At 52.6% G+C, this 20,693-nt stretch overlaps 3 protein-coding genes across 4 annotated transcripts; 1 reads left to right on the top strand and 2 right to left on the bottom strand.

Annotated features, from left to right (window-relative positions):
* Window positions 1-10: 10 nt before the first annotated feature.
* On the bottom strand, window positions 11-5,603 carry BRICD5 (BRICHOS domain containing 5). The gene is made up of 9 exons (XM_075515322.1): window positions 5,504-5,603; window positions 5,069-5,307; window positions 4,631-4,670; window positions 4,020-4,184; window positions 3,718-3,899; window positions 2,863-3,015; window positions 2,490-2,597; window positions 635-788; window positions 11-166 (listed from the first exon to the last, which is right to left on the bottom strand). Exons 1-9 carry the CDS (start codon window positions 5,601-5,603, stop codon window positions 72-74), a joined length of 1,236 nt encoding a protein of 411 aa, XP_075371437.1. The 3' UTR covers window positions 11-71.
* A 1,364-nt stretch (window positions 5,604-6,967) lies between these two features.
* On the bottom strand, window positions 6,968-10,454 carry PGP (phosphoglycolate phosphatase). The gene is made up of 2 exons (XM_075515096.1): window positions 9,811-10,454; window positions 6,968-9,333 (listed from the first exon to the last, which is right to left on the bottom strand). Exons 1-2 carry the CDS (start codon window positions 10,433-10,435, stop codon window positions 9,008-9,010), a joined length of 951 nt encoding a protein of 316 aa, XP_075371211.1. The 5' UTR covers window positions 10,436-10,454; the 3' UTR covers window positions 6,968-9,007.
* Window positions 10,455-10,848: 394 nt separating this feature from the next.
* Window positions 10,849-20,459, top strand: E4F1 (E4F transcription factor 1). Of its 2 annotated transcripts, XM_075515088.1 has the most exons (14): window positions 10,853-11,137; window positions 11,602-11,753; window positions 11,893-11,989; window positions 12,394-12,599; window positions 12,816-12,936; window positions 13,222-13,374; window positions 13,704-13,870; window positions 14,406-14,633; window positions 14,962-15,067; window positions 15,601-15,818; window positions 16,195-16,393; window positions 17,645-17,805; window positions 18,621-18,683; window positions 19,362-20,459. In XM_075515088.1, the coding sequence occupies exons 1-14, from the start codon at window positions 10,981-10,983 to the stop codon at window positions 19,707-19,709; spliced, it is 2,376 nt and encodes a 791-aa protein (XP_075371203.1). In that variant the 5' UTR covers window positions 10,853-10,980; the 3' UTR covers window positions 19,710-20,459. The 2 variants fall into 2 exon arrangements, with proteins under 2 accessions (XP_075371204.1, XP_075371203.1); XM_075515089.1 differs by lacking the exon at window positions 19,362-20,459 and having other exon boundaries at window positions 10,849-11,137; window positions 18,583-18,683.
* Window positions 20,460-20,693: the final 234 nt, after the last annotated feature.

Raw genomic sequence — 20,693 nt, 5'->3', positions numbered from 1 at the left:
GAAATCGGAGGCTTTTCGGGAATCCAGTTCAAGTATGTAGAGCAGTGAGAGGGCATCTGCAGCTGCAGGACTTACTCAGGGAGGTAATAGAAGCAGATAGACACACAAATATTGCTTGGAAAGCAGATGTCAATGCAAAGGTAGATCAGCCGCTGCTTCCCCGGACCTGCCAAACGAGCAAGGACAGAAGCAGGGTGAGAGGAACGCTTTGCAGTCTTGCAGGTAGGAGTGGAAAGCCTCAGGGAATGGCCTTTATCGTAAAAGCTGGAGTAAGACAGAACAGAAAGAGAGCTCGGCAGGCTGCTTCTGGTGAAGATGAAGGTGACGAGCGTTAAGCCACTCTGTTAGGGCTGCTCTGTGTTGCGGTTGTGCCGCGCAAGCAGGCTGTGCTGCCCGGGGAAGGGGGTGCGGAGCCTTTCCCAGCCAGCACCGCGGTTCCCTGCAGGTTGTGGGTACGAGCCAGCGCTCGCTGAACAATGGTTTGATACCGAACTAGAGGTCACCTGTCCCTGTCCTTGGCAGCCCGTCCCGGGACGTGCATCAGCTTTTGTTCAGCAGAGCCTGCTTCTGTTAGAGGTACTGGAAACAATCGTGCTTCCCTCTTCTGCAGAGGGAAACGTACAACTTAACTTACCCTCCCCTCTCCTGACCCAGAAGATGGACATCTGCTCGCACAGGGTCTGGACAGCCTCCCCCAGGCTTTTGGGGTCCACCTGTTCCCCCGCCAGAATGCCCAGGAACTCCCGGTAGTACTTGGTCTGGTTATTCTGACGTAGCAGCTGATCAGCCTGAAAGAAACGTCCCTGTTAATTCCTCCCAAGGCACTTGGCGCTGCCCTCCAGCCCCGCAGACCTGCTCTCGCTCTCGAGGCACCCAGGGAGCACTCTCTACCCCGGCGGTAAGGGCAGGTTTTTCCCGACGGCTGCCCCATCCTGCCAGGCTGCCGGGATGCTCGCCCTGGCCGGAGCAGCCTCCCAGGAGAAGCCTGGCTGCCAGAGGCGAGGCTGGAGCGGGGACAGCCCGCGGCCCCTCGCTAGCCCTGCAGCTGGGGAAGCAGGGGACGCGGTTCCTCCCGGGCCCCTCGCTGGGCTGCTTCGTCCCCAGGCCTGGAGCTAAACCACCCCGTTGTGCCAGGTGTCACAACCACCGCAGCCCGCTGGCAGAGGAGCATCGGTCTGACCCCCGCCTGCCCGCCCAGCACCGCCGCCGCCCCCGGGGTTCGGCTGCATCGCAGCCCCGGAGACCCACGGCAGCCCCGTCCCCTCCCCGCGCGCAGCGGCGGAGCCCCCGGCACCGGGCGTGACGCAAATCGGTGTCCTTCAGCCCCGTGGTGTTTGGGACAGGACAAGGTGAGCTGAGGCTCCTCAGTGCCGGTTCCCGTTCGACGGCCGCGTGGGCTGGTGGCAGCCCCAGCACCACCAACTCTTTTACTTCCATTAAGGAGCCTCAGAGCCCGGCAGATGCTTTCTTCTCCTTGCATCCCCTTTGGCAGCCTGCTCTCAGGGGTGCTGCGTTCCCAGACTCCTCCCGGTTAAACGCTGCCCATCACCTCCCGGCTGGGTGGGAGCGGCAGGCAAGGGACGAGGAGCCCCCGAGGAAATGGAGAGCAGATGGCAGGGGCACAAAAAACCGGAGCCTTCTGTCTTCATGAAACAGAATCTGCCCCCCGCCCGTGCATCCATTAACATTTTGTTCAGAGGGTCCGTATACGCGGCGTACTCCAGCTTCCCTCCCTGGGAATTGCTAACAAACCCCCTTTGTTGTTTGTTCCCCAGATTTTTGAGCAGGTAACAGAATCCAGTGGGAGCGGGTCCTGCGAGAGCCCTGCTATTCACCTCTGTGGGACGTGTCCCCCTTCCCCAACCTGCAACTCTGCTGTTTCTCACAGAAGATAGGATATCGATAAAACCGGGAGCTGTTGCTCCGAGCTCGCTCGCTGAGCCCAGCGCTGCAAGGCAGAGCTCTGCTCCTGTGCAAGACACCAGCCCAGCCCCCCCCCCCGAGCAGTGAAGCCCACAGAGCAGGGGGCTGCCGCTGCTACCCCCGGCTGGGAGAGCCCGTGCCCTCAGTTAGCCACGCTTGGGATGCTGGTGTTAAAGAGTCACCGCTGTGAACACAAATCCATGCAGGAATCATAGAATCATAGAATCATTAAGGTTGGAAAAGCCCTCTCGGATCATCTAGCCCAACCGTCAACCCCACACCTCCATGCCTACGACACCACGTCCCCAAGTGCCACGTCTACACGGTTTTTGAACTCCTCCAGGGATGGTGACTCCACCACCTCTCTGGGCAGCCCCTTCCAGTGCTGGACCACCCTTTCAGTAAAGGCATTTTTCCAAATATCCAATCTAAACCCCTCCTGATGCAACCTGAGGCCATTTCCTCTCGTCCTAAAGGCCCATCAGTGAGCCAGGACTCCGTGCAAAGCCCAATTCATCACCCCCCTCCGCTCAGCCGCCCCGGGAACGGCCACAGCAGCTGCTCACTCTCTGCTCAGACGTGTTGAGAGGTGCCTGTAGGGTCTGGAGGTCCCAGGCGTCCATCCTCCTCAGGTAGCACGCACGCTGCTCCTCGGGTTTGTAGCACACGTAGCCCTGCGAGACAGATTGTGCCCTGTGAGAGCAGGCAGCGGCATGCACCCGCAGCTGTCTGAAGAGCCCAAAAAATGGACGTTCCTCCTTTTGTCCTGCGTTATCTTTCCTAACTAAAGGTGCAGAGAAAGGCACCAAACAGTAGCTGGTTGATGTTTTTCCTGGTCTACACCTCCTGCTCCCACCCCAGCAGCTCTTCTCTCAGCAGCCCGGGCTCCTCTGCTTGCTTCCAGGCTAGCGAGGCAGGTAATTATCCCAACACGCTTACGTTCCTGCTGTCATACAGCACCACGGCGGTGTGGTTACTCTGCGAGGTTACGTAGTAGGTCACGGTGCTCCTGGACTCGTCCACCAAGGCCGTCTGATTCCTCAGCGGGTTTTGCTGGCCCTGGAGCGTTAGCCGGACGAGCTGAGAGCCAGCCTGGGCACAAAGAGAGCGAGGGCAGCACCAACCATCAGCCGTTCGGCGTCCGCGCGCAGCATCCCCCCACCGACATCCCCCCTCGGACCCTTCGCTGGTCCCTGTCGCTCGTCTGAATTATTTAGCGACAGCAGCAAGCTCCGACCCGAGGGAGGGGAGCAGATCCGTGAAGCAGACCACTCTCCGTCACGCAGGGCTGGGGGAGAGGTGCCGGTGCCCCTCACGCCAAAGGCACCCGCCCTGCCAGGCAGCAGGGGGCTGGAGGAAAGGGCCAGGGGACTCGCCAGCCTCTGCCAGAGCCGCACACGGGGGGAGGCTGGGATCTGCCTCCCCAGCCAGCACGGCTCGCCGGCAGCAGACACGCTCCCCCCTCGCCTCGGAGGCCACAGCCACACGTTGGAACGCGCCTGCTTAGCAAAATACCAGCTCGCAGCTATATTTACAAACGATGCACTGGAGTTCCTCTAATTTAAGCAACGGTTTCTGGCAGGCACGTTGCAGGGGTGAGACAGCCGCTGCTCAGCTCGCTGCCCGCAGCGCTGCCGGTGCCTTCCTGCCCTTCTGCCTGCGGGCTGCCTGCGATGGGGTAACCGGCCAAACCCAGCCCCGATCTCAGCCCGTTCTCCCTCCCGGCAAGCGCTTCCGACACAAGTCAGGGCTGGGGGCAGGAGGAGGTTTCCTGCCTGGATCAGGATCCCTTACCTGGGCAGAGCTGGGGGAGAAGCTGAGAACCCCCACGACGCCGATGCCGACGACTGCAAAAAACAAGGCAACGGACAGGACGATCCAGAACGTCCTGGAGGGAGCTGGGAGGTGTGCCGCGGCCCTCCTGTCCTGGGAGCCAAGGCAACAGGAGGGAAGAACAGGAGTTAAAGCTGACCCTTCTGCTGGTTACTCTTCACCATAAAATGCACTTCCCTCTCACAACACAAATCACCGTGCAAACGGCTGGGGTTTGAATGCAGAACTGCCAGAACGTCCCAGCAGCCCCGGAATAATGTCACTTTTATCCCCCAGTGATGGAGTTTCAGATCCAACATCCCGGTAAGCAGCGCTCCCGCAGCCGGGCGCTTTGCTCCTGCAGCCAGGGAAGCACGCAAACGCTGCGGACCCGCCGGGGAAGGGCTGGAGCAGGAAGCTTTCCACAAACAGGGGCTGCTGCTGCTGCGCTTCAGCAGCAAATTCAATTATTTTGGTTTATAGCAGAAATCCCCAGGAGAACCTTCAGCATTTGAAACAGGCCCCGTGCGGAGTGATCCCGCTTCCTTGCCCCTCCCTATATTTGGTTGTGTTTTATTTTCTTGGTAAGTTGGTCTTCACGCAGACCAAGCTGTTACTTGAAGCAAAAGAGCTTGGCAGTCACGTGGCATTTCTAGTGGCTCGATTAAAATTTGCTTTAATTCTTATATCGAAACAAGTAAATTTAACTTAATGGCACATAAAATCATTTTTACAAAGCAGAAAGAAAGCGTTTTCCATAATAGAATTTCAACCACACTGAGAAACCATCTGTTTCTCAACCTTCTGAAGGACATAGAGAAATTCAATAAATGCCCATGGTTGGATTTGCTACGGCCGCACAAGAAGGGGCTCTTCAAGCCTCCGGGTCAGGTACTGATCTTTTTCAGTAACACGTAACTTCCAGTTATATTCCACTAGAAAAGCAGCGAGCCTTAACGAAGTTAAAACTGCGCAAAGCTGACAACTCCTCAATTCAAATGCAGGAGAGCCCAAGCCCTGCGGTGATGGGCAGGCTTTCAATAGCTAACGAAATTCCCGCGGGTGGGAAAGGTGCAAATAAAGAAATGCAGCGACTCCCGTCCCTCGGCAGGCTGCAGCTCACACGTGCTCACGCGTCCCGAGCGGCTCGGCAGCGTGTGCAAGCCGGGCTTCTTCGGCACCTCTAACCTGACCGCCCTGCCCTGCCTTGTTACACAACCGGTTTGTGCCGTGTAAGTCCAGGCACTTACAAGAAAATCCGGCTGATAGAGGCAGCTGCCTTACAAGGAGCTGAACTGCGGGGTGCTGAGGTTGGGGATGAACAAAACCTTACCGGGATCCACGGGAACGGGAAGAGCTCAGCCCCTTCAAAGGAGGAATCAAGCAAGCCCAGAGCGGGGACTCTGTCTGCGATAACCGGGGGTCCAGGGATACTCACTGCAGAGACGGCATTGCCGGCGCCGTTCCCACCCTCCATCCTCCGCTTCAGATGCGGACCTCGCTCCTGCGGCTCTGCCTCCCGACAACGCGCAGACTGTGCATGATCCCCGACTCCAGGCGCGCCTGGGAAACCTAAGCGTGCATCCGCGAAACGTAAACACGCGTCCCTTGCGGCCAAAGGGCTTCCCAGCCAGGGGCTGCTCAACTCAGACCTACGGGGAGGGTGAAACCCTAGAGCTGCCGCCTGGGGAGAGGAGAAGGGAAGGGGGGTAAAACCCAGGGCTGCCGAGCGATGCCGTCAGCGCATAAAACTGCTCTTCCTGCTCACCTTGCGAGCCGGCTGGAGGGGGCAGGCGGACGACAATCGGGGGCTTTGTGTCGGCCCTCCCTGCTGGCAGGCCCTGATAGCGGGACGGGGTAAGTCTCATTACGAGGTACAATGAATAGAGAAAAGTGGCAGCCTGCCCTTGTCATCAGTTATTTCTACATTTCAACATGAACTTTGTGCTGCCGGAGCTCCGTGGGCTGAAGCCAACTGTTTATCCTGCAGACCGCTGCCCCGCAAGCCGTGGCTGCGCAGGCAGGCTTGTGTTCCGCCTACGGACCTCGCTTCATCCAGACGCCGGGGAAAAGAGTCTCTGCTACAAAGTCATCGCCACGACCTGAGCTGCACTCGTGCTAACACCCGTGCCCTGGGATGAGAAACACCCCGCGGGGAACAGCGTTCCCAGGGTGCCAGGCCGTGGTTTTCCTGAGCAGTCCAGGAGCCCCCGAGAGCTCTGTGTTTCTGAGACCTGCCAGCCAGACGTAACCCACTGAACGGAGGCAAGGAAAAGCTCAACGGAATTCCTTCCCGTGGTATCTATCAAGGGAAAATACAGCTTTTAGACATCTTCCTATCAAGCACGGCCCAGGACTGATCAAACTCAGCCAAGAGAGCAGCTCATCCTGGAGTTTCTCGTCATCAAAGCGCTACCAGCCCCGCTCCCCACTCGGCCTCCTTCCTTCTGCAAGTCAAAGATGGGTTGTTTCAGTAGAAGATCACCGTCTCCTTCTGGCACGCTGCTCCTGCGGGATGTGAACTCAAACTCCGGACAAATACACACCTGAACGCTGCGGCCAGCAAGAGTCAACCATCACAGTCACTCCTCTAAAAGAGCAAAACTGAGAATGCCAGACTGCAGCGTCCCGTGCTGCGGCTCTGATGAGAACCGGAACGGTGTTGGAACAGTCAAACCACCAGCTCTGCTTCTGGCAAGCCAGGCGTTGGAGAGATCAGGCAGCGCTCCCCGCCGTGTAGCCTGCTCGCTGGCTTCTGCTGCAGCGGAGCTTAGCACAAGAAATTTGAAAAACAAGCTGCAACACGCAGACAGCGCGTTCTCCCCGTGGAGATTTTCACGGCCACACAGCAGACGCTTTCCTACTTTAAGAAATTTATGGCCTGCCTAATCTAAGGCACAGGAACGAAGCAAAACCCTCTATAAAACACGGTTTGTGAAAAGATTACTGCATTCTGCTCTGTGCTGTACCCTTACTCAAAGAGGCGAATCCCAGCCCATGCTAAGAGCCGTGCACAGCTCTGGGCGCCTGAACCAAAGAAATATACTCCAGGGGCCTGAACCAAAGAAATAAGGTTCAAATAATACAAATAAGCATTTGGATTTCTTTCCCTGATACTGCATGTCAGGAGTAAAGATGATAAACACAAACTGCGTCCCTCCCTCCCAGCATTTCCGCACAGTACAGCTGCACCAAAGCTCACAAAGAGACTACAAAACAAGACAACGCCGGGGAAAGCAGGTTTGTAAGTTTAATGTGAATTCAAGTAGAGGCTTAAAAACCGTTTGGAAGTTGATACAGAGTTTTGAAGCATGATTGACACCTTCACCAGTACATTTCAGCATACGTGAATCGAGGTAATGGTTCCCTTGTACAGTGAACAGTACTGGGCAGGGACAGTGCGCTGCCTGAACGAGGCTGACCGCCTCTCCTGGCATTTACTACTTTACTTGACATATTCTGAAATTATAAGCACCAGATACAGGAACCGAATCAAAGAACGCATCGTTAAGTCGGACCCTACCTGCAGTAAACCCATAAAGTCCATTTCCACGTTACGCAGATGAAGCGGAAGTTCCACCTGTAAGTATTTCTCTGTGACTGTACGCAGTCACAGCCTTCTAGCTGGAGCCAGGAAGAGGGAAAAGATTATCCGTGCTTCCTTACACAACTCCGAGTTACAAACGAACACCCTTTGACAAGATCCAGCTAATATTCTGGTAACACGGAAAGCCAATACGAACTGCACGGTTATTGCTGTGCAAACAAGGTGGCAGGTCTACTCGTTTCGAGTGGAAGGAAACGGCATCCACGCACTGCTAGAGCTATTCAGCTGACCAGTGGGAGGTGAAGGAAGGCCAGTGTTTGAATTTAACTGCTGAGAGTGGAATCTATGGAATAAAAGCATGTTATTTGCATATATAATTTTTCACTTAATTCTGTAACGCAAAAGCTTTCAACTGTGGCCTTTGATTCAGCCAGCATAAAAATCTACCCCGTAGCCTGAGCCACGCAGCACCCAAACCCACCGGGAGCTCCAAATGAAGTCATCACCTGAGCAAGCAAGCACGCCTCTTCAGACGAGCAACTGGTGCCAGGCCCCCACGCCAGACACACGCGGAAGAGATTAACCTCAGGTATTTAAAGGAAGCACGTGCCTTCGTCACGCACAGCCAGTACGCTTACGGGCTCGTTTCGGTGGAAAGCTGTGCTGTGTACTACGTCCACCCCCCGCGGGCCGAGCATCGATTCAGATTCTGCAGCTGAAGCCAAGGCAAGCGGCTATTTTGATGCTGAGGGAAGTACAAGAACTAGCTCGGTACGAATCCAGTTATTTCTGGGAAGCAGCGGTGGTGAAGGACAGTCCTATGCGGTTGCAGACCTTCTGCATTACCAAATGCAAAAGCTTAGGAGAATTAAACCTACTGTGATCAGTGAAGTACATTCCTCTTATCCTCCCTTCCGGGAAACACGATATATTATCATATACTATACTTAAATTTATATTTTAAATATATTCTGATATATATTTAGGATCGGGGTAGTTCTTGTACGTACATGTACTTTACACATACATCCAACGCTTGGACAAATACAGTACACAGAAGACACCAGGTGTGTTCTGCGAGTGGAATCACCCTCATCTGCATCACAAGTGCAATTTGCAACGGTCAAATAAAGGAGACGGATTTCAGTTTCTGTGACCTAACGTCGCGCTTGCAGCGGGCTGTACTGCCAAACAGGACCCCGTCCGGGGAAAGAGAAAAAAAATAAAATCAATCTAAGGCCAAATGCTAATTCTGCCAGCCACCGCAAGCGTTTCCAAACACGGCTGCTAAGGTACTACACACTCCAAGAGTCATTTCCCTGAATAAACCAGACTGAGCCACGGCCCGTCCAGGCGAGGACACGCTGCAAGTTGTTGGGTTCTTTTCCTCAGATCAACCAGCTCCACTTCCCTCAACTCAGTCTAGAGGACAACGTGACATCGAGTATCACAAACATTTGGATAGATGTGTTGCTTATAATTAAAAAAAAAAAAAGAAAAAGCCCCAAGCCCACAAGACGTGGGGGACACCGTAATGCCCTCTTTGTTTCAAAGTGCATGTAAAGACCGAGATGTAAACAACATCATATCAAGAGGACAGAAGGGTTAAAAAGCTAAGGGTTACTAACTCCGGGTGGTATCCTAGGGAGTACGTTACTGTCACAAGGTGATTAACAGGGGCCCTCCTCACGGTACCGCTGCAGAGGCTGCAAGCATTTTGCTATATTAATCCCCCAGTGCAGGGAGAAGGTCGGCTATGCTGTCGACGTAGTAATCGGGAACCAGGCTCTGCCGGGCAGGACAGTCGCTCTCCTGGTGGCCCTTCACTTCGTCCAGCGTGGTGACCCCGGTAAGCGTCAGCAGGGTGGTGAGGCCGCAGCTATTGCCCATGAGGATGTCTGTGTCCAGCCGATCTCCCACCATGATGGTACGAGCGGGATCGATGTTGAACTCGCTCACCACGCAATCAAACATGTACCGGTTGGGCTTTCCTACGATGAACGCCTCGCGTTGGGCTGCCGTCTCCACGGCTTTTACCAGGCAGCCGGTCCCTAGGGAGAGAACAAACGTTGATTAGAGGCTGCAGAAGACTCTCGGCATCCGCACGAGCCGGTACAAAACCGCACGGTGCTTTGGAAACATGCCGCCTCGGCTTTACGGACAGGACAGGCGGAGGAACAGGTTGGTCCCAGACAGGCGGTGCATAAAACCTGCCGGGAGGCTGGAACACCGTCCCACGTCGCGATCAAAAAGGAACCGCTACTCCCGGAGTAAAGGATCAGCAAAGATTCTCCCTCTTTTAGGGGGGCGCAGCGAGGAGGAGGGGAAGCCCAGGCTCCGGGACGCCCGGCCCGGCACACCGAGGTACGAGCCCTTGTCCCGAGACGCAGGGCCTCGCCCGGGGGGCCCCCCGAGCCCGGGGCCTCGCCGCGGGCGGCTCCGAACGGGTGGGGGCCACCCCCCGCCCCCGCCGGGCGGCAGGCGAGGCGCCCGGACGCCCAGCCCTCGCCCCCCACGGCCCCGCGCACCGGGGATGGCGGTGCCGCCCTCGAGCGGGAGGCGGTGGTCGCGGTTGGTGCCGACGAGGAGGCAGTCGGGGCCGCCGCGCAGGAGGTAGCGCAGGGCCTGGCACAGCTTGGCGTAGCTGAAGTGCTCGTCGAACCCGACGAGGACGGCGCGCACGGCGGGGTCGAGCGGCGCCTGGGCCCAGTCGGCGGGCGCGGGGCCGGGCAGGGCGGCGGGGCCGGGCCCCAGGTGCGGGACGCCGACGGCCTCCAGCTCGGCGGCGAGCGCGGGGCTGCCCAGCACGTAGGCGGCGGCGCCGGGCGGCAGGGCCTGGCGGAGGTAGCGGGCGGCGCAGTAGGCCGAGCCGAAGACGTGGCGGGGCTCGGCGGGCGGGAAGCCCAGCCGCCGCAGCTTCTCGGTGTAGGCCGCGCGCGTCCGGCTGCTGTTGTTGGTCACGTAGCAGAGGCGCTTGCCCGCCGCCGCCAGCCGGCCCAGCGCCGCCGCCGCGCCGCCCACCGCCGCCTCGCCCCGCCACAGCACGCCGTCGCAGTCGAAGAGCAGCGTGTCGGCGGCGCCCAGCACGGCGCGGGCCGCCTCGGCCTCCAGCCGCCGGCACCGCCGCGGCCCGCCGGCCGCCATCGCCGCCATGGCCGCCCCGCCGCGCCGCGCCTCGGCCGCGCGCCCGCCCCCCGGCCGCCCCCATTGGCCGCGCCGCGCCCGGCCCGCGCCCCCATTGGGCGGTGGCGGCGGCCCCGCCCACCCCGCCGGCAGCCGGCGCCCGGCGCCCTCCCCCGCCCTTCCGCACGGCGCCACCGAGGGCGGCCGGCCCGCTCCGCTCTCATTGGTCGCCCGCCTCGCCGGCCCGCCCCCCGCGCGCTGCCATTGGCCAGGAGCGCGCGGTCACCCCAGGCGCTCCGCGACCCATTGGGCCACCCAGCCGCCCCGGGGGCTCGTTAGGTAACTCGTTAGGCTCCGGTCCGTCTGGGCACGGGGGTCAGAGGTCACCGGGGGGGCGCGGGGACCGGGCACCAACGCCGCCCAACGGCGCCCGGGCCGCGCGGGGCCCCGGAACCCTCGCGCGGCGGCCGCGTTCCCCGCCGAGCCCCCGCGGCGGCCCGTCCCGCGGCACGCGGCCCGTTGTTATGACGACACGGCCGTAAAGCCGCCATCTTGGCGGTGCGGCTCGTTGCGACATGGAGGCCACGATGGCAACGAGCGCGGGGCCGGCGGGGCTTACGGCAGCCGCGGCCGAGGAGCGGGAGGGGGCGGCGGCCGCGGGCTCCGGCCCCGCCGCGCCGCCCGCCGGCCCCGCCGCCTTCCTCAGCCTCCCGGCACCCTTCAGCGAGGAAGGTACCAGGCGCGGGGCGGGCGGTGCCGCCGCCGCAGGGCCCCGGCCGGAGCCGAGGGGAAAGCGGGGCCTGCGCGGCGGCGGGGCCCCCGGAGAGGCCCCTGAGGGGGCCCGGCGCGGCGGAACCGGCCCCTGCGGCGCTCGGCGCGGGGTGAGGGGGGGGTCCTGGCTGCGCCGGTTCTCTCGGCGGGGGGTCGGGGAGGCGGCTGGCGCCGGCGTCTCGGTGCCCCGCTGCGCCCCGTCCCTGCTGCGAGAGCGGAGCCCGGGGCCCGGCCGGGGGGGATCGCCCGGCCCGCCCCGCTCCAGAAACCGCCTCGCTGCGGGAGCGAGAACGCCCCTCGGCAGCACGTCCCCCCCCGCTCCCTTCTCTCCCGCGAAGGAGCTCACCGGGACAGGCAGAAGAGGAGCTGTCGGTGTTGATAGGTGCCGAATTTTCCTAAACCGATGACTGAATTTTAAATCGTAGATGAAGATGACGTGCATAAGTGCGGTCGCTGCCAGTCGGAGTTCACCTCCTTGGAAGAATTTGTGCAACACAAGTTACAAAAGGTCTGCCAGCGAGCTCCAGAAGCTCTTGCTGCTGCATCAGCAGGTCTCCTCACCCAAGAAGTACAAAAGGTGACAGCAGGCTTCTCCTCAAGCCGTGGCTGAAAATAATTAGGATGCAACGGTCTGTTGGGTTGGAGGGGAGAGAACAGAATACGCTGTTTTTAGAGGTAATAAAACCTTTCTGCTAAAGCGTTATCTGTTACCGCAGGTCGTTCCTTCTGTCGAGGAGTCGATAACTGTCGCTCACATAGTTGTCGAAGCATCTTCAATAGCAGAGGAAATCGGCAACGCATCTGCTATAGTAGGTGAGCTTCGAGACGCTTGCCTTCGTACCCCAGCGGGGTTAGGAACTGTTTCTCCCGTGTCCTCTTCTGTTCGATTTGTGTTGTAGCTGGGTACGCGACACCTCTGTGCGACCGAGCACGGGGACTTGGGACGGAGCATTACCTCAGAGACGCGAGAGAGGCATCCCTAGGGCAGCTTTGCAATTCCCTCCGCGTGAATACAAATTAGATTTAAAACTCCATTCCAGAAATGTCCGTTTTGATATTTATGCTGCGACAGTGAGAACTTTGCAAAGACCCGTGTTCCAGGTTTAAAGTACCCGTTTCTCCTTCCTTCTGCATGCAACGCTGAAACAGTAAATTGCTCTAGTCATGTAAAGCTGTCTTCTGTAAAGAACATAACTGTCCTCCTATCCTTCTCCCAGGTAGTGGGCACATCAAAGAAGTCATTGTTGCAGGAGACCACGTTTTTGAAAACCCAAACGGTCACGCTGATGGGGAAGTCACTGAAGAGCAAGGCAACCCTGATGAGCAGGAGCAGGATCTTTCCACAGAACTGATAAAGGTTAAGCTGCTGGTTAACAAAGAAGGGCGCTATGTATGCGAATTATGCCAGAAGACATTTAAAACAGTGAGTATCACTTTTACCGCGTTCGGGTTAGTGAGTTATTTAGGCTAGCTGTTAACCAAGACATCTCAAGACTCGATAACAATGTGCTCCTCTAGTGCATATTACGCTTTCAAAAGGAATGTTCTACTTTCAGGAGGAGCATTGTTGTTCTTTACAGTCAAAATGTAAAATCCTTAACCGTTTGGAACACCTTTTAAAATGAAATTCTTTCCCTAGGCCAGCATCCTCAAAGCTCACATGATCACTCACAGCAGCAGAAAGGACTATGAATGTAAACTCTGTGGAACTTCCTTTAGGACAAAAGGCTCTCTGATTCGACACCATCGGCGTCACACTGGTAAGACGGTTCTCCAGAATAAGAGCTCCTCCCTGCTGGAGTGCGCTGTGTGCGGTTATCCAGCTTACCTTCCAGTGGAACTCATTGCTGCTTTCCGTCTTCTGCTGAGCGGAGACCGTGGAGCTCCCTGATGTTTGGGGTGCTGGGAGGCAACACGAGGTTCTGGGATAAGCACAGTCTGCTCGCTGTAGGAAGCCGAAAGCGTTCTTCTAGCAGTCTGTCGCATAGAGCTAATACTGGCCCTGGTTAGTTTAATACTGTGGGTTTGATTCTTGTCATTTCCAGATGAAAGACCTTACAAATGCAAGAAATGTGGGAAAAGCTTCCGGGAATCGGGAGCTTTGACTCGGCACCTGAAATCTCTGACACCTTGCACCGAAAAAATTCGCTTCAACATGAACAAAGAAATAGTAGTCAATAAAGATGACTTGCCAACAGGTCAGTGATGCTGCCAATACCTGCCTTGCACCTGATAAAACCAAGCATGCTCCTGGCATTCGAACTATAAATTCTTTCTCATTTATGAGAAAAATACTGCTGTGGTATTGAGTTTGTATCTTTTATACAGGAAAAAGTAATTTATAGAGCTAAACTATTAACCTGAAGTGCATGCAGCCAGGTGTTGACTGTGAAGAACGTTTGAGAACCTGGTACAAAGATGGCTTTAACAGGCACCTCCTGTTCTGAGACAGGTTTTGTGTAGGGCATGGCAAATTGGTGAGGCGTGGCAGTACACCAAGTGATTCATTGTGCTGCTTTTCTTGAAGGATCCTGTAGTTCAAACACAGACACCGTTTCATCAATAGCGAGTGAATCCATCGAGACCTCACCTGTGATTCATCTCGTGACAGATGCAAAAGGCAACGTTCTTCACGAAGTCCACGTCCAAATGCAGGAACTTCCTGTTGTAGATGCGAAATCCCTGGACCAAGATGTGAGTGTCGTTTCTCTTAAATACCCTTCATGTGTTTTATGCAAAGAAGTATTTTGAAGTATTTAAACGAACAAAATTTTCTTAGGTGCAGAGAATAAATCTGTGCGGTGGAAGTAAATGGTTAATTAGCTTCTTTTTCATCTGAGAACATAGAAGGCAAGCTCTGCTCTGACCTTGCCTGGCCATCTGCTGCTGCTGAGCTCAGCAGCACGTGTATAGCGTACGGGGGGATGTGTGGGGTTCACCACCACGTACCAGACGATACAGAAGGTGAGAGGGTATTTCTGTTGACTGTTCCCTGCTACAAGACTCTGTGGTAGGAGCAAAGGCTTAGCATCCCTTGGACTATATGTGTTCAGAGTATAGATTGACCTCATCTTCCTCCCCAGTCCAGGATCATCCCCTTGTTGATCTTTCAACCCTACATCGCAGCATTAGACACCCTAGAAAGAATGGCTGGCGTAGCAATGCTGCTGTAAAAAAAGGGCTAACTGTGTATTTGCTGTACCAATTGCTGGACTGTTTATTCCTTCAGCAATCGCATCCCGAGGAGCTGCCGTGTGAGGGGGAAGTGAACAGTGAGAATCTGCTGAGGCAGGCCATGAGGAATTCGGGTATTGTGATTGAGAGAGTCGCTATGGAGGAAATGCAAAAGCCAGATGAGCCTGCTGTAGCTGCTAGAGAAGAACTAGAAAATGAAGTGGTGGAAGCAGAAGAGGAGCCGTGTGGGGAACAGTGTGTTGAAGTAGAACAAGCGGAGTCTGTATGTTTGTGTTCCATAAATAGATTATTTTTTTTAATCTTCCTTGCCTGCACTTGGTTGTGGACAGCACTGTTAGCCTCACAACCCTGCACACTGTCCTCGGCGCATCTCTCCCTGTGCCTGGGTATTTGTGTCAATTTTTATAGTTATGTTTTTCACGTATGCTTTAAGTCTAGTGTTAGAACGCACACGTGTGCTCTCTCTTCTGTTAACAATATAGATCTCTTTCTTGTCAAAACTGGAGTATTTAATTGGGAATTTGGTTAGCAACACTTACCGTACGCACTAGTACAAAAATACTTATGTTGTACCATTTTCTTTCCCATAGACAGATGCAGAAAGAACAAATGGGTATAAAAGTTACGTTTGCCCTCACTGTAATGAAGCCTTCAGTGAAGCTACTTCCCTTGAAGCACACATCAAAGGTCATTTAGGTAAAGTTCTACTGCTTATGCTGTTGTCTAAACTGCACTGTGTCTTACCGTGATCTTAAGCATAGTACAGCTTGCTTTGTGTCAAATTCCTTGCCTTTTCATGGTCGTTAGCCATGCAAAATCAACTGATGCTTAGCACACAGATATGAAAAGGTTGACTTTGGTTGAGCTCTAGAATAGAGGGTAAAAGAAATATTAAAAAAAAAAAAAAAGTTTTGATGTTCCAGGGCCTGCACTGCATCCTTGAAAGTAGAATTTTGTGAAGAGGCCAATAAAAAGGTTAGCAAGGCAGAACAGGTTGATAGGCTGGAACTGCTGCTTGAAAGGCACCAAAGGCCTTAAGAGCAACATTTGAGCAGAGTTCACTTATGAATGAGGCAAAGCCCATACACGCAGTTGAAAATATAATTTCCCTCCTTCTCTGGGTTAATTTTGTGGTAAGAATTTTCTTACATCATGTACTAGATACTCGCTGCCGCTGGTTGTTCTGTATCAACCATGCGTGTTCTCTCTCTCTCTCTCTCTCTGTCTAGATTACAAGCCTTTCAAGTGTGAGGAGTGTGGCAAAGAGTTCACGAAAGGCTATCTGCTAAAAAAGCATCAAGAAGTGCACGTGAATGAACGGCGTTTCCGCTGTGGAGAGTGTGGCAAGCTGTACAAGACCATTGCGCATGTGAAGGGGCATCGAAGAGTGCATTCTGATGAGCGGCCGTATTCCTGTCCAAAGTGTGGCAAGCGGTACAAGACAAAGGTGTGCCTCCCTCACAACAGGCGTGCCTTCAGATTTTCCTTTCCAGAGCCAGGGTTTGGGAGAAGTTAGGAGGCTTTGCTCCTGAAAGAACAAATGCCAGCTCACTTGCCTCTTCTATGATTTGAAGCTCCAGAAGGAGCTTTTGTTTTAGTGGGGAAAAGAGGGACAGTCTTAATCAAACCTTCATATTTGTGAAGAAACTGTTCCTTCATGTGTGGAAAAAATTACGTAGTAACAATAAAACCAAGTATTTATCATGTCTTACATGAGGAGAAGTCCTCAAAGATGTTGACTTTTACCCTGGAAGCTAAAATACTGCTTGCTTGAGCTTGTCCTTCCCCTTAGCTGCCCTTCTCTTGCTTCTCTCTTTGTACAGAACGCCCAGCAAGTTCATTTCCGTACGCATTTAGAGGATAAGCCTTATGTCTGTCAGTACTGCAGTCGGGGCTTTCGGGAAAAGGGCTCGCTGGTCCGCCACATCCGCCATCACACGGGGGAAAAGCCTTTTAAGTGTTACAAGTGTGGGCGAGGGTTTGCAGAGCACGGCACTCTCAACAGGCACTTAAAAACCAAAGGTGAGGTGGCAAAGCTTGTCTGGGTTGGGGGGGATGTGTGTGTTCTAGGATTGGGTTTGGACAAGCTGCTTTTTGGCTGAATGGTAATGATTTTTCAGAGTGGATCTAACGACATTCATCTGAGGCCATTTGTTTATCTGCATCTCGGTTACATCAGAAGCAGATACATTTTCTTTTTTCATCTACATTAATTAATATTTCTATTGTCATCTTTCTGACCAAAACTGATGCTGAACAAACAGCCATAAAACAGTTCTAATATAAAATCTAGATCACCTAAACAAAAGAGAAAGATAACCAAACCAGAATTTGCATTAAGAATCTAACTGCAGGGATGCTGTGAGCTCTCTGCTCCAAACTCTGGCTTAAGTAGTCTCTGCAATGTTGCCACTGCCCTAAGCGGGGAAGACGGACCCTATACTGTGCAAGAGTCTGCCCCGAATTGTGCAGTGGTTCTGTTCCAAGGCTACACACAAAAGAGGGAGAAAACTAACGTTTTTGCAAAGTAATGCCAGAGAGAGATTGATTTTTGTGTTGGGGAAGAGGCGAGAGGACTGTAAAATTTAGGATGTGGCACATATTGTTGTGGTTAAACTTGCCCATTGGGGTGGTTTTTTTTGGCATTAAGTTCAGACTAATCTTTGGGTTTTATGAAATCCTGTAAAAATGCAAAGTGTGAATGTTCTGCGAGGAAAATGTCTTGAGTAGAGTTAAGTTCTCACAGATAATCTTGTTTGATCGGATTAGTTGCACTGGACCTGTTGCTCCTTTAGCTCCTAAGCACACATTTTCAAGCTCCTTCAGGTAGTGATGATGATGATGTATTGAGATTGTAAAGGACAAGTTTACTGGAGGAAGAACAAAGTTTCCTAGGTAGATATTGAAACGTAATGCATAAGCAGAAAGACACATGACTTAAAATATACCAAAAGTCTTACTGTATGTTCTTCACATACTGCTTTTGAAATCCTGTATGGTTTTACGCATCTGAATTTGTGTGTTTTTTGAAATGACACTGGACAGTTGTTCTGCTCGAGGCTCAGTTCTGTTGTCTGGTGTCACATAGGCTTCTTCTAGGCCATTATTTGGCCTGTCTTGGTGGGGTGAGAGCCTGTCGTCTGACTGCTGGTCACTTGTTGGCGGCATCCTGTTAAAGTGATGTTTGTGCCGTGTAGTATTTTCCAGGTACTCCTGTATTTGAGATGGTTATGAAAAATAACGTTTTTCTGGCATTTTTGGAATATCATTCAGGTGGCTGCCTCCTTGCTTTGAAAGAGGTGGAAGAAGTGATGGTGTCTGAGGAAAGTCAGTCCGCTGACAACTTAGCTGCAACAGTCATTTCTGAAGATCCTCACACTGTTTTGGTAGAGTTTTCTTCAGTGGTGGCGGACACTCAGGAATACATCATTGAGGTAAGAAGTGGGGCAAACAGCCGCCTCCTTCTGAACTAAGCACGGTATTTTGTCAGTAAAAACTGCAGTTGTGCATGTTCCTCATCTAGGCTTTTGGCAGAAAAAACAGGATCTAGCCAATGCTACCCCTGCCTGCATGACCCTAGGAATAAGCAGGATTAATCTTGTTCAGAAGGAGAGCCCTGGGAGCCTACCTCACCACCCTTCTGAAGTCCTGCATGTAACGTAGGCAGGGAAATGAGAATGCAGGGAAGACTGACAGTAGTTCCTCAGAAGGCTGAGACTGAGAATTTCCAATCGTGCCAGATTTTATGTCCTCACAAATTTGCTTCAGCTTTCCCTCAACTTTAACCTACTCTCTTCTCCCATTTCTGTTTAGCTTATTTTGTCTGAAATAATCTCTCGTTTTTAACTGGCTGTGGCTGCCAAAAGCAATGAATTACGCATTTCGCTTTCTCCCCCTGCGTGACAAAGAGCCAGTACTCATCCGTGCAGAGTAACACAGTTCATTTATTGAGTCCCTTTAGTGCTGCCATAGTTTTTCTCCAATAGGAGAAAAATCTGCCAGTTGGCCGAGTCCTGCTGAGAGAGGATGTTCTCTTTCAGTTATGGGTGAGCACTTCGCATTGCTGTTAAGTAGCTCTTGATAATAGGATTTGGAGGGAATTTCAAGGAGGAGTTATCTTTAGACTAGCTACTGCATCATGGGGGGAACAGAAAGACTTTTGTAAAAGATCTTAGTGTCTTATATCTTAGTAATAAAAGATTTTTTTATAGTAATCTAAAAAGGAAATCATCATATTTTGTCTTTCAAGACTGCTACTGAAGACATGGAGACCAGCGAAGCTACTGAAATAATAGAGGGAACAAGACATGAGGTAAAGCAGCCACATAAACTATTATTTTGGGGACTTGCTGTAGATGAAATGAATCACTTTTAGCATCTAAAAGTCATGCTAAAGAAACCCAACTTCAAAGAATTAATTTACCTACCTCTGTAGTTTTGCAGACCTGTCTGTATAAAAACATAATACTGGTCATACTGGGTTTGACTGAGCTTTGTTAACCCCGGCTCCTCTCAGTGATGGTGGCCAGTGCCTTGCATGGCTTCACACACGAGAGCACAGCTGCCGGCTAAGTCGAATTGTACAATAACACTTCAGCCTTGGGGAAACGATCCTCTTAAGGCATTCCTGAATGCTAGAAATAACGGTTGCTCCTAGGCTGCTAGGCTGGCTAGGCTCTTGACTTGCAGTCAGTCAGTTTAAGTGTCTGGGCATGCATTGTTAAGACTTTTCTATAAACAGTAGTTTGCCTTTCTGTAGGAAGTACCCTGCTAGCAAAACACCTTCAGCAATGAGGTGTGACATGTTCTAGGAGACTGCTGTTCTCAGGGTGATGAGAACTTCAGTGAACAGCTGGAGGAAACTGGAATTAAATGCTGCTTATTGTACTGCCCTGCTGGTCATCAAGCACTGTTTATGGTGATGATAATTGTACTTCTAACAGAGTACAATACACCGAGAAATAACGTGGCGTCTTTTCTCTTCATGTAGGTTGACAGCCACATTATGAAAGTTGTGCAACAAATAGTAAATCAAGCAAACTCTGGTCACCAGATCATTGTACAGAACGTCACCGTGGCAGAAAACTCTGAAGTAACCACCGATGCTGCGGACACCATCACCATCGCGACCCCCGAAAGCCTCACAGAGCAGGTCGCTATGACGCTGGCTTCGGCCATCGGAGAAGGAGCAGTGCTGACTACGGAGGGTAGCATCGAGACGGAAGAAGCAACGGTGACGATGGTGGCATCCGAGGACATCGAAATAATGGAACATGCGGGAGAGTTTGTGATCGCCTCCCAGGAGGGGGAGGTGGAAGTCCAGACTGTGATTGTGTAATGAACAGCATGCAGCTAGTGATGGATGTTAATGTAAAACTTACTATTTTTCTCCAGTTTGGGGAATTTGGTCAGTCCCAAGTTTGCCATTATAATTGTTCAGAGAGCAAGGGAGAGAATGCTTCTATAGGTAAGTGGCTTAACAGGATGGTACAGCCCCAAGCTGTTTTCTGTTTAAAATGGAAATAACAGTAGTTAAAAACCTCTGCATGGTTATACTGTGGATGTGACTGATGCGCCATATTTGACAGTCTCAGTATTTTGTACAGCTGCCTCAAATAAAGGAAGATCCTTTACGAAGCATTTACCTCTGACCACAGGACAGTAGTGTTCTGGTGTTTAGATTTAAAAAGAGTCAGTGAAGCAAGTATGTAGGGTCTCATAAGAGACTACTTAATCATATGCATTTAAAAGCAACCAAGAAAACCAAACCTAAGGAGTTCTGGTGTGCGTTCACCACCACTCAAAAACTTTCATGCCTTTAACCTCGCTACTTTCGTCCTCCTAAGGCACGGTACTGCAGTATTTTATTTTATATCCTGGACAAGTAGCCTTATGAAAGAATGCATCATTGTACCCTTGCAACGCCAGACAGGCTACTCTGAGAGCTAGTCTGTTGGTGTGTAAAGCCATATTGTATATGTTTGGTTTTTTTTTTTTTTAAACCATATACGGATTTTTAATTGCATATTGTACAGATTCGGCATGTAAATAAATACATTTTTAAAAATAAAGTTATTTAAAGTTCTTACTATATTTTTCCAATTTCTGCTGTATTATCACTCAAACAGAAGAATTTCTGGAAGGAGAAAAGGGCCACTTAACAGTGTGCTTAAGAAACCTTCATCGTTGGGCGAGTCAAACGTGCTCTTTTTCCCAAAACAAACGCAAGCCTCTAAAAGCAGCCGGTACATCTATGCTTTGGAGATCTTTCAAGTGATCCCTAGTTAGAGGGATTTCAGAAGGTCACTTGCATAGCTGTAAG

The sequence above is a fragment of the Mycteria americana genome, chromosome 12 (assembly GCF_035582795.1).
Source record: "Mycteria americana isolate JAX WOST 10 ecotype Jacksonville Zoo and Gardens chromosome 12, USCA_MyAme_1.0, whole genome shotgun sequence".
Classification (NCBI taxonomy): domain Eukaryota; kingdom Metazoa; phylum Chordata; class Aves; order Ciconiiformes; family Ciconiidae; genus Mycteria; species Mycteria americana.
This window is presented reverse-complemented; position numbering and strand designations above follow the sequence as displayed.